The sequence below is a fragment of the Chrysemys picta genome, chromosome 13 (genome assembly GCF_011386835.1).
Source record: "Chrysemys picta bellii isolate R12L10 chromosome 13, ASM1138683v2, whole genome shotgun sequence".
NCBI classification, from domain to species: domain Eukaryota; kingdom Metazoa; phylum Chordata; order Testudines; family Emydidae; genus Chrysemys; species Chrysemys picta.
In genome coordinates this window covers 13,157,683-13,170,747 of record NC_088803.1, presented here as the reverse complement: position 1 = coordinate 13,170,747, position 13,065 = coordinate 13,157,683, and the positions used below count along the sequence as shown (strand labels likewise).

Genomic DNA, 13,065 nt, shown 5'->3' with positions numbered 1-13,065 from the left:
TTGAATTTTATGGTCCCACCTATGGTTGGGACCTCATTGTGCTAGAAACTGCAACAATGTAGCCTAGAAACCATCCCTATTCCAAACAGTTTACAATCCAGAAGACAAACAAGTAGAGACATGCAACAAAGAAACAGCTTCCCAGATGTACAGTGCAATGGCTCTCAGTTTCCCTTTCACATAACAGACCCCCTTCCACTCACCTCCCCTGGGCTCAGCTCCATTCAAACATTTCCAGTCTGGGCTAGACCAGAACAATAGTTAGGAATCATGTTCCAAGCCCTGTCTGATACCAAATGCTTAAGAAACAACCTATAACCCACCCCACTATTGCATGTACTTTGCCACATTCTGCAAAGGCCATCTGTCCCTGAGCTGAGAGAAACATCAGTTTATAGCAGGAAGAATAATTGGTCGATCATCATTGTAGCCGGGTATTTTCAAAGAGGTTAAGGGAGTCAGGTACCCAGCTGTCGGGAACATTCAGTGGAAGTTGGACGATTAACTCCCTTAGGCTTCTTTGAGAATCCCAACTGCAATGTCCTTCCTCCAGTAGGTTAGTTTGAAATCATCCTCAGACAGATAATAATACTTAGCACTTGTGTAGTTCTTTACAGCTGCAATGTGTAAAGAATGGCTATTCATCCACAAAACACACCGGCATGCTAGAGGCCTGACTGAAGGCACAGTGGAGTGAATGGTTGACTAGGCAAGTATCATTGTTCCCATTGTACATCGGGGCAAGTAAGTCAGGGAGGTGAAGTGATTTGTCCAAATCACTTTACCTCCCTGACTGTGACAACTGGGCATAGAACATAAGAGTTCATACTCCCACTTCTGTGCCCTCTGCCCTGATCTCAGATATAGACATCCCAAAACCTCCAGCTGCTAGAAGCTGGGACTGGACAAAAGGGGATAGATCACTCAAAACTGTACTTTTCTGTTCATTCCCTCTGAAGCTTCTCACATGGGCTACTATCAGAAGACAAGATACTGGGATATAGGCTCCATTAGTCTGACCTTCTCGGAAAAGATGTTGCTAGCATACTAGATATTAGATATTTACATAAATATATTCCAGCTAGTACAGATACATCCCAATCTAGTACAAGCTAAGATGGTCTGATAAATCAATGAGTAAGGATGTTGGGTCTAAGATATTAGGAGCAAGGGGAGGTAACAAACAGATGACATTTAATACATAAGGTGGTGTGTAGGTTGTGTATGTTAGTTGTTTAGCTTAGTCTATAAATGTCAGGATACTTTGCCTTAATTCTTTGTGTGGCCTAGGGGATGACAGAAACTCCCACTGCAGACTGATCCATTCCTTGCTACTAAGCACTCATGTGTTAGTGTACTTGTAACCACAGAGCCAGGGCATTCATACTGTCCCTAAGGGGCAGTAAGCCTGGCTGAGTGCCTTTGTCACCGAACCGTGTCTGTGGTCTTTCTTTATGAGTAACATCGAGCTCTGCTGAACGAGGAGGCTGCCTTATCTGCTGTTAATAATAACCAAGGACAGAAGCACTGGGCATCCTGGACAGCGTTACTAAGGCAACGACGTTCCAGCCTTCAGAACTTAACCACACTGGGTAGTATTTTCGAGGTCTGCTAAACCAGTTCTCTGCGCAGAGCTGGAACAGCATCCCAAAAGAACACACACACAAGCGCCAGGTAACAACATATATATTCTTCTTTATTTGCCTCTGCTAAATTATTGACCCCGTAAATTTCAAGAGGTTAATTCATTACTGATCCTTGAAACATTTCCATATCCATTTCAACATTTTTGGATGGAAACTTGTCTATTTGATGACATGGAGACTTCAGCAAAAAAAGTATTTCCATGAAGCAATTTTAGGTTTTTTATAAACTGAAAAGTTCCATTTCTGGTAACTGAATCATAGAAATGTAGTGTGGGAGGGGACATCATAAAGTTCAGCTGGTCCAGCCCCTTGCACTGTTGGAGGGAGAAGTAAACCTAGACCAGCCCTGACAGTTGTTTGTCCAACATGTTTTTAAAAATCTCCAATGAAGGGGATTCCATAATTGCCCTTGGAAGCCTATTCCAGAGCTTAACTCCCCTTAGAGTTAGAAAGCTTTCCCTAATACCTAACCTAAATCTTCGTTGCTGCCACTTTCAGTGGACATGCAGAAAAATTGATCACCATCCTCTTTATAGCAGCCCATAACCTCTTTGAAGATTCTTAGGATGTTCCCCCTCAGTCTTTTCTCAAGATTAAATATGCCCAGTTTTTTTTAAACCATTCCTCATTGGTTAAGTTTTCTAAATCTTTTATCATTTGTGTTGCTCTCCTCTGGATTGTCTCCTATTTGTCCACATCTTTCCTAATGTGTGCCACCAGAACAGGACACAGTACTCCAGCTAAGGCCTCAAGTAGAGTGAGACAATGCCCTGCCATGTCTTGCATACCACACTCCTGTTTATATACCCCAGAATGACATTAGCCTTTTATGCCACTACATCACATTGTTGACTCATATTAAATTTGTGATCCACTATAACCCCCAGATCTTTTTCAGCCATGCTACCACCTAGGCACTTAACTCACATTTTGTAGGTGTGTATTCAATTTTTCCTTCCTAAGCGAAGTAATTTGCACTTGTCTTTCTTGAATTTCATCCTGCTGAGTCTGGACCAATTCTCTAATTTGTCACGGTCATTTTGAATTTTAATCCTGCCCTACAAATTGCTTGCAACCCTGCCCAGCGTAGTGTCATCTGCAAATTTTATAGGAATACTCTCCACTCCATTATCCAAGTCATTCGTGAAAACATTGAATATTACTGGACCCAACACTGACCCTTGCAGAGCCCCACTAGATACGTCCTCCCAGTTGACAGAGAACCGTTCATAACTACTATTTCATTACAGTGTTTCAACTAGTTGGGCACCCACCTAATAGTAATTTCATCTAGACCACATTTCTGTAATTTGCCTATGAGAATGTCATGGGGAACTGTGTCAAAGACTTACTTACATTAAGATATATGACATATACTGCTGCCCTCCATCCAGTAGGCCAACAACCCTGTCATAGAAATGTTTTGATTTAAAAATGAACATTTTTAGTTTACCAAAAATGTTTTTTATGAAAACCCCAAAAATGCACATGAAAAATTTTAATGAAAACTAAAATATTTTAATTTTTAGCCACATATTTGATGGAAAAAAATCAATTAGCTCTATTAATTATTCAGAGTACAATGAACACTATTTCCTTTTGTTCTTCCTAGACTTTATAGTATATTAAACAAGAGGGGTAAGCTGTACCTATTCTACCAGTATGGGTCAGCTGACTCCTCAATGAGGAAAAGTTTTGGAATGGCTGGAGGATTTCCAGCTAGCTCGCATTACCAAGAAAAGCGAAGTTATTTCACAATACAGTTACTTTTAATTACAATTCCAGCTGTATCTGGCTAGTGGGTCTAACTTACCAGCTCTGTTGACGGAGCTTGTCAATAAAAACTCCCTTTGTTCCCAATCTTTTTCTCTCAAAAGGACACACAGCAGTCATGGCTCCTGAAAAATGGTTCATTGTATGGAGGTATATCTTGCTTTTCCCAACACTAGATATATATCAGTTATAGGAAGATTTTTCACCTGATGCTCATTTCCATGAAGCTTACTCTACACCACTGTAGCAATGTCCAGGGGGCTTAAATTGTGCATGATGAGTCTAAATCACTTCCACTTTTTATACTGTTGGGATAGTGTGGGGTGTTGTTATTATAAATGGGAATCTGCCACTCCAAAACCGAAAGACTCTGGCAAAGTCTGTAGTCATCTGCATCGGTTAGAATCTCTTTCCATCACCACCCACCTGCTTTTAGCCCTACCTACCATATTAATGAACTGCAGCTCAAATTGGCTGCACGAGAGGGAATGTTTTGTACTCCTCCCTCACCTACCCATCACCCTGGGGATGTCTGATCAGAACAGAATTTCACAGAATTCCCTAGAAGGTATAACACATTCTGCTACGTCCGGCTCATCTCCTGGTTAAAGCACCAGTACTAACAGCTAGGAAACCGGCACACTTTTCCAAATGCTTCCCACACTTCATGAACGTCAGTGTCTTACTTGAGCTCCTCCTTCAGCCTCATTTTCCCCATCTGTGAAATAACAGGAAATGCCATAATTTGACTCCTCCCACTTGCTGGGCACAAAGCATTCTCAAAAAAAAAACAAAAAAAAAACCCCACCACAGCTATGAGTGTTATAAGTTATAAGTTATAACAAGGACTTCTGCTGCATATACTTGAGTGCAATCCACTAGCACCTGATCTAGTCACCATTTACAGATATACAGCTACAGAGCACTCCTGTAACAGGGGAAAGCACCATTTCATAAATCCATAGATTCATAGATTCCAAAGCCTGCATAAAATGGGCCATAGAATGTTCCCAAAAATGTCACCATACCGACAGGCACTCAATATAAAAGGCAAAATGCGACCTTGTACCTAAAGCACATGTGCTGTCTGCTGTGAATTGCTTGATTCACTGTGAAAGAGTCTCCCTTTTGTTCTCAGAAATGTATCATCTTATATTTTACTCTCCCTTTTTATCTCCCCCGAGGTGCAAATATTTCTATGTTCCCCTATCATCTCTGTCCCTGAGGTTATCGCAGATTAGAAGGTGAAAAAAACGCACTCACGATGACATGTTTTCCGAGCTCATGCAGTCCTCCCGCACTGATAGGGCCCAGCTTAATGCATGGAGGCATTCAGTGGCAGAGGCCAGGAAAGCATGAAGTGAGCACAAAGAGCAGAGGTAGGAGGTGATGCTGAGGCTAATGGGGGAGCAAACGGACATGATGAAGTGTCTGTTGGAGCTGCAGGAAAGCCAACAAGAGCACAGACCCCTGCTGCATCCATTGTACAACCGCCTTCTCTCCTCCCCAAGTTCCATATCTTCCTCGCCCAGATGCCCAAGAATGCAGATGGGGGGAAGCTCCGGGCACCCAGCCACTCCACTCCAGAGGATGGCCCAAGCAACAGAAGGCAATCATTCAAACAGTTTTGATTTGTAGTGTGGCTACAATAAGCAATATGACCTGTCCTTCCCTCCTCCCCCACTCCACCCCACCTGGGCTACCTTGTCAATTATCTCACTTTTTTTTAATGACTAAAGAAAGAATGCATGGTTTCAAAACAATAGTTACTTTATTTCAAAGGGGGGAGGGTGGTTGGCTTACAGGGAATTAAAATCAACAAAGGGGGCGGGTTTTCATCAAGAAGAAACACACACAGCTGTCACACCATAGCCTGGCCAGTCATGAAACTGGTTTTCAAAGCATCTCTGATGCGCAGCGTACCTAGCTGTGCTCTTCTAATCACCCTGGTATCTGGCTGCTCAAAATCGGACCCCAGGTGATTTGCCTCAACCTCCCACCTCGCCATAAATGTCTCCCCCTTACTCTCACAGATATTATGGAGTACACAGCAAGCAGAAATAACAATGGGAATGTTGGTTGCGCTGAGGTCTAATCTAGTCAGCAAACAGTGCCAATGAGCTTTTAAACATCCAAAGGCACATTTTCCCACCATTCTGCACTTGCTCAGCCTATAGTTGAACTGCTCCTTACTACTGTCCAGTGCTGGCGTCTCTTAGCCGGGTTCTGCACATACTCCAGGATAATGTGCGAGGTGTTTACAGTGCTCACAACAGCAGCGGCGAGCTGAGCGGGCTCCATGCTTGCCGTGGTATAGTATCTGCGTGGGTAACCCAGGAAAAAAGGCGCAAAACGATTGTCTGCCATTGCTTTCACAGAGGGAGGGAGGGAGGGTCGACTGACGATGCACTCTGCCTACTTAATGCTCTTAGTGGGGACATACACAATCAAGTGTATAAAATAGATTTCTAAAAATCAACTTCTATAAAATCGACCTAATTTTGTAGTGTAGACATACCCTAAGTTACGTATTACATCAATAGGTTGTTACCAGCTTTGTACCTTGTAGTCCTAACAAAATATTCTCCTCTATTACCCTGTCATCCTATCCTTCTTTTTACAAGGGGTCTGTGTGTTCCTCTACCACCCTGTTAGCAATGTATTTATGTAGTTACTTAAGAGTTCTGTGTGTTCCCACAACATGTTCTGTGGTCAGGAATGTGCTTATTTGTTTGGCTGATATTCTGACAAGATCTACTTTGGTTAAGAACACAAGAACAATGACCCATCTAGTCCAGTATCCTGTCTTCTGACAGTGGCCGATGGCAGGTGCTTTAGAGGGAATGTACAGAACAGGCAATCGAGTGATCCATCCTCTGTTGTTCACTCCCAGCTTCTGGCAAACAGAGGTTAGGGATATGCAGAACATGGTGTTGCATCCCTGCCCATCCTGGCTAATAGCTATTGATGGGCCTATCCTCCATGAACCTATCTAATTTTTTTTTAACTCAGTTATATTTTTGGACTTTACAATATCCCCTAGCAAGGAATTCCACAGGTTGACTGTGCTTTGTCTGAAGAAGAACTTCCTTTCATTTGTTTTAAACCTGCTGCTTATTAATTTCATTGGGTGACCCGTGGTTCTTGTGTTATGTGAAGGAGTACATAACATTTTCTTATTCACTTTCTCCACACCAGTCAAGATTGTATAGACCTCTTCATATCTCCCTTTAGTTTTTCTTTTCCAAGTTGAAAAGTCCCAGTCTTTTAAACCTTTCCTCATATAGAAGCTGTTCCATAGCCTTAATAATTTTTGTTGCCCTTTTCTGTACCATTTCCAATTCTAATATATCTTTTTTTGAGATGGGGCAATTGAAACTGAATACAGTATTCAATGTGTCGCCACACCATGGCTTCAGATAGTGGCATTATCACATTTTCTGTCTTATTATCTGTCCCTTTCCTAATGATTCTTAACATTCTGTTAGTTTTTTTGATGGTGTCTGCACATTGAGTGGATGTTTTCAGAGAACTATCCACAATCACTCCAAGATCTCTTTCTTGAGTGGTAACAGCTAATTTAGATCTAATCAGTTTGTATATGTACAGTTGGGATTATGTTTTCCAATGTGCATTACTTTGCATTTTTTAACATTGAATTTCATCTGCCATTTTGTTGCTCAGTCCCCCAGTTTTGTGAGATTCCTTTGTAACTCTTTGCAATCAGCTTTGAACTTAACTATCTTGAGAAATTTTGTATTGTCTGCAAATATTTCTTTCTCACCTTCTGCCCCATTTTCCAGATTATTTATGAATATGTTGAATGGCACATGTCCCAATACAGATCCACGTAGGACCCTGCTATTAACCTCTCTCCATTCTGAAAAATGACCATTTATTCCTTCTTTTTGTTTCCTGTCTTTTAACCAGTTACTGATCCATGAGAGAACCTTCCCTCATATCCCATGACCATTTAGTTTGCTTAAGAGATTTTGGTGAGGGACTTTTTCAAAAGCTTTCTGAAAGTCCAAGTACACTGTGTCCACTGGATCACCCTTATCCACATGTTTGTTAACTCCCTCAAACAGTTCTAATAGATGAGTGAGGCATGAGTTGTGTTGGCTGTTCCCAAACAAATCCTGTTCATCCACGTGTCTGATAAATTCCCTGATACTGAAATTAGGTTTACCAGCCTGTAATTGCCAGAATCGTCTCTGGATCCTTAAAAATTGGTGTGATATTAGCTATATTCCAGTCATATGGTACAGTTCCTTATTTAAATGATAGGTTACATACCACACTTAGTAGTTGGGCAATGTCCTATTTGAGATCCTTCAGAACTCTAGGTTGAAACCCGTCTGATCCCAGAAACTTATGATTGCTCAACTTAGCAATTTGTTCCAACATCTGTATTAACACCACAAACAGGGAAAGTTGCTCAGATTTGTCACCTAAAAAGCATGGCTCAGGTGTGGAAACCTCCCTCACATCCTCTGCAGTGAAGACTGATGCAAAGAATTCATTTAGCTTCTCTGCAATGGCCTAACATTGAATGCTCCTTTAGCATCTCAATTGTGCAGTGGCCCCACTAAGTATTTGTCAGGATTCCTGGTCTGATGTACTTAAAAAATGTTGGTGTAAGTCTTTGAGACTTTGGCTAGCTGCTCTTCAAATTCTTTTTTGGCCTGCCAAATTATACTTTTACAAATGACTTGCCAGAGTTGATTCTCTTTTTTTTTCCTATTTAGGAAATTTAGGATTTAATTTCCTATTTTCCTATTTCTTTTTGCTTCTAACTGCTTCTTTGACTTTGTTGTTTAGCCATGGTTGCACTTCTGTGGTCCTCTTACTATGATTTTAAATTTGGGTTACACATTTAATTTGAGCCTCCATTATGGTGTTTTTAAAAAGTCTCCATACAGCTTGTTGGCCTTTCACTTTTGTGACTGCTTTTTAATTTCTGTTTAATGAACTTCCTCATTTTTGTGTAGTTCCCCTTTCTGAAATTAAATGGTACTATGGTGGGTTGATTTAGTGTCTCTCCCCCTCCCCCGCCACAAACACATATGAATGTTAGCCTGCCTAGGGCCGCAGCAAGGCTTACAACATCCAATGGAAGTTGGAAACCTACCTCCCTTGGGCCTTATGCAATTAACAATGGATCCATCCATATAGATCCTGCTGAGTGACATTCAAACCTAGCATCTTGGAATCTTCAACACAAAAAAGTTTCCTCCTCTCACTGGAGCTCATCTTTCAAGGTTGTTACAGTAAATGAGGAAAGTTATATAGCAAAGACACAACAACATGCACTAAGGAAATGTTACATTAGGGTTTGGGGTATGCTGTAGGTCCAACTGCAATTGCAAAAGTAAAGGAGTTGGCTGTCCTTTGAAAAATCCATGACTTAATTCTTTTGCTTCCTATATCAATTACCTTCAGGACATTATGATTAAAGTTTTGGTCATTTTGATGACATTTCTACTTTTCTAAAACCACTTAGTATTCCACTGACTGTCTTTCCGAAGGCTTCCTTCACCTCCTTGTTTCTTAGAGTGTAAATGAAAGGGTTTAATAGTGGAGTTACAATAGTGTTAAAGATGTTGACAGTTTTGTTCAAATCCAGTGAGTTCTGCGCAGAAGGCTTGAGAAAAAGAAAAATGGCAGAGCCGTACCAGAGAGTCACAACGGTAAGATGGGCCGAGCAAGTGGAAAAGGCCTTTTGCCAGCCTTGGGCTGAAGGGATTCTCAAGATGGTGGAGATAATGAAAATGTAGGAGACCATGGTTATTGCACATGAGACCATGACAACAATGAACGAGTCGATAAATGTTGCCAGCTCAACGAGGCGCACGTCAGCACAGGAAAGGGCTATCCAGGAATCTATGTCACAAATGAAATGATTGATGACATTTGGGCCACAGAAAGGCAACCTGGATATTAGAGACACAAGCACAGAGATAGCCAGGAAACCACACAGCCAAGAGGCAAGGGACAGCTGAGCACAGAAAGTGCTGTTCATGAGGGAACTGTAGCGCAATGGGTGGCATATGGCCAGATAGCGGTCATAGGCCATGACGGACAGGAGGAAACATTCTGTGGCACCCATGGAGAGGAGAAAAAACAATTGCAGGAGGCAGACAGCAAATGAGATGGTTTGGCTTGTGCCCAGCATGACACCAATAGCCTTGGGAACACATGCTGTGGTGTACCAGATCTCCAGGAAGGAGAGATTGCAGAGGAAGAAGTACATAGGGGTGTGGAGCCGTGGATGGGTCCTCACTAGGGCTATGATGGACACATTCCCTAGGATGGTTAGGACGTACATCACAGAAAACAGCACAGCAAGGGACATCTGGAAATACCAAGTTCCAGGAAAGCCCAGTAAGATGAACTCCTGCACGCTGGTTTGATTTCTTATTTTTGTCTCAGCCAGGACGTCCATCTGTCAAGACATGAGAGATCATAAGGCATTTAAACACACTGAACACAAATTTGGGTGTGCAGAAGTACAGATCCTACAATCTGTTAATAAAGCTAAGATAAGAGAAGGTAAAAGGGGTACTACTCAACACCGTCCTGCCTTGTGCATCTTTCCATCTCCACAATGAAGATGAGATTTCAATTCATCATTCTTATAAGACCCATGAGGATGCATGTTCATGCTATGGTATCTTTCATGTCTTAATGATCTTGCTCAGCAACTCCACTCCACCCACCCCTGAGAAAGTTTCAGGATTTGGTCCATTCTTTTCATCACTAACCTTGGAAGACAACTTTGCTGTCTACTCAGGACAGAGCTGGAGTTTTTGCACAAGTTGCATTGAAGGTTGACAGGATTTCTCTTCCTAAATCCTTTGCACGCTTCTGACCTTCAATCGGGTTTGTGTTACTTGCGCCTAGAGTGGTAAAAAAAAATTCTAGAAAACTGTATCCCTTTGAAAAATTCCATTTTGTTGAAACTAGAATAATTCATAAAAACACACTAAGTTTAGCTGAAAATCTCATCGGGCTGGTGTCTCATGTTCAGAGTGAAATTTCTAATAAAAAAAAATGAAAAAAAATCAGCTTTCTATACCATTATTTAGGGCACTTATTTGGAATGTAGGGGACCCAATTTGAGTCTTATTTTTGTTCCATATTGGAATGAAAACAAAGTGCAAAACCATACCATTTTTCACAAAATAGAATTCTTGTTTCCATTTTTCATAGTATCTTTTGAAAAACCCAAATCAAATTCTCAGTAACAAGGAAAAAAATAGAAAATGGCATTTATGTTTATTATTTCTTGTTGTCTTCTAGTAGAATTTTACGGTCCCACCTGTGGTTGGAGACCCATTGTGCTAGGCACTGAATAAACATAGCATAGAAGCCACCCCTACTCCAAAAAGCTTGCAATCTAAAAGACAAGAGACACAAACCAGTAAAAACAAACAACAAAGATGCAACTTCCAAGATTTACATTTCAATGGCTTCCCCATTTCTCTTTCACATAACAACCCACTACTCACCTCCCCTGAAAATCATCTCCACTCAAACCTTAAAGTCTGTGATAGACCAGAACTATAGTTAGGAATAATGTTCCAAACAATGTCCAAGGCCAAATGCTTAAGAAACCTATAACTCACCCCACTATTGCATGCATATTTGCCACATTTTACAATGGTGATTGCTCCTGGAGCTGAGAGAGACATCAGTTTATGGCATGAAGAATAAATGTTCGATCATCATTGTACCCTGGTATTTTCAGAGGGGTCTAGGGGACTCAGGTACCCAGCTCTCTATAACATTAATATAATAGAATCATAGAATATTAGGGTTGGAAGAGACCTCAGGAGGTCATCTAGTCCAATCCCCTGCTCAAAGCAGGACCAACATCAACTAAATCATCCCAGCCAAGGCTTTGTTAAGATGGGCCTTAAAAACCTCTAAGGATGGAGATTCCACCACCTCCCTAGGTAACCCATTCCAGTGCTTCACCACCCTCCTAGTGAAATAATTCAGTGGAAGCTGCACCAGGAACTCCCTTAGGCTTCTTTGAACACCCCAGCTGCAATGTCCATTCTCTGTAGTGTTGTTTGAAATCATGCTCAGACAGATAATGATCCTTAGCACTTGTGTAGCTCTTTACAGCTGTATTGTGCAGAGAATGACCATTCATCTGCACAACACACCAGCATTCTAGAGGCCTGATTGAAGGCACAGTGGAGTGAATGGTTGACTAGGCAAGTATAATTGTTCCCATTGTACATCAGAGGCACCTAAGTCTCATAGATGTTAAGGTCAGAATGGACCATCATGACTATGTAGTCTGAGCTCCTGCACATCACAGACCATAGAACCTCGGCCACCCACTTCTGTATTAGACCCCTAACCTCTGGCTGAGTTTCCAAATTCTCAAATCATGGTTTAAATACTTAAAGTTACAAAGAATCCACCATTTACACCAGTTTAAACCAGCAAGTGACCCATGCCCCATGCTGCAGAGGAAGGTGAAAAAACCCCAGGGTCTCTGCTACTCTGACCTGGGGGAAAATTCCTTCCTGACTCCATATATGGCGATCAGTTAGACCCTGAGCATGTGGGCAAGACCCACCAGCCAGACCCCTGGGAAAGAATTTTCTGTAGTAACTCAGAGCCCTCCCCATCTAGTTACCCATCTCCAGCCACTGGGGATATTTGCCACTAGCAGTTGCATATTGGCTATATGCCATTGTAGGCAGCCCCATCATACCATCCCCTCCATAAACTTATCAGGTTCAGTCTTGAAGCCAGTTAGGTTTTTTGCCCCCTTCAAAGGCTGTTGCAGAACTTCACTCCACTGATGGTTAGAAACCTTTGTCTAATTCCAAGCGTAAACTTGCTGATGGCCAATTATAGCCATTTGTTCTTGTGTTCACATTGGTGCTTAACTTAAATAACTCCTATCCCTCCCTGGTGTTTATCCCTCTGATGTATTTATAGACAGCAATTATATCTCCCCTCAGCCTTCTTTTGGTTAGGCTAAACAAGCCTAGTTGTTTGAGTCTCTTGTCACAAGGTAGGTTTTCCATTCCTCGGATTCTCCTAGAGGCTCTTCTCTGCACCTGTTCCAGTTTGAATTCATCTTTCTCAAAAACAGGAGGCAGAATATTCCAGATGATATCTCACTATTGACTTGTATTATAGTACCAACACTAACCTGTCTCTAACAGAATACCTTGCCTGATGCATCCTAGGACTGAACTAGTCTTTTTCACGGTCTCAACACATTGGTAGCTCATAGTCATCCTGTGATCAACAGTACACCCAGGTCTTTCTCCCAGCTTACAGCAAAAAATCTTGTTGTTAGTCCCTAAATGAATGATCTTGTACTTTGCACTATTACATTTCACCCCATTTCTATTATTCCAGTTTACAAGGTTGTCCAGATCTTGTTGTATGATATTCTGGTCCTCCTCTGTATGGGTAATACCTTCCAACTTTATGTCATCGGCAAATTTTATTAGCACACTCCCACTTTTTGTGCCAAGGTCAGTATTAAAAATGTTAAATAAGATTGGAACTCCACTAGTAACCTCGCTCTCTCCTGACAGTTCACCTTTCAGTATGACCTGTTGTAGGCTCCTCTTTAAGCATTTTCTTATCCACTTTTCAGTTCTCATAA

The 13,065-nt window shown here is 41.6% G+C and overlaps 1 protein-coding gene across 1 annotated transcript; it reads right to left on the bottom strand.

Annotated features, from left to right (window-relative positions):
• Positions 1–8,883: 8,883 nt before the first annotated feature.
• On the bottom strand, positions 8,884–9,864 carry LOC135975129 (olfactory receptor 6F1-like). The gene has a single exon (XM_065565180.1). It carries the CDS (start codon positions 9,862–9,864, stop codon positions 8,884–8,886), a length of 981 nt encoding a protein of 326 aa, XP_065421252.1.
• Positions 9,865–13,065: the final 3,201 nt, after the last annotated feature.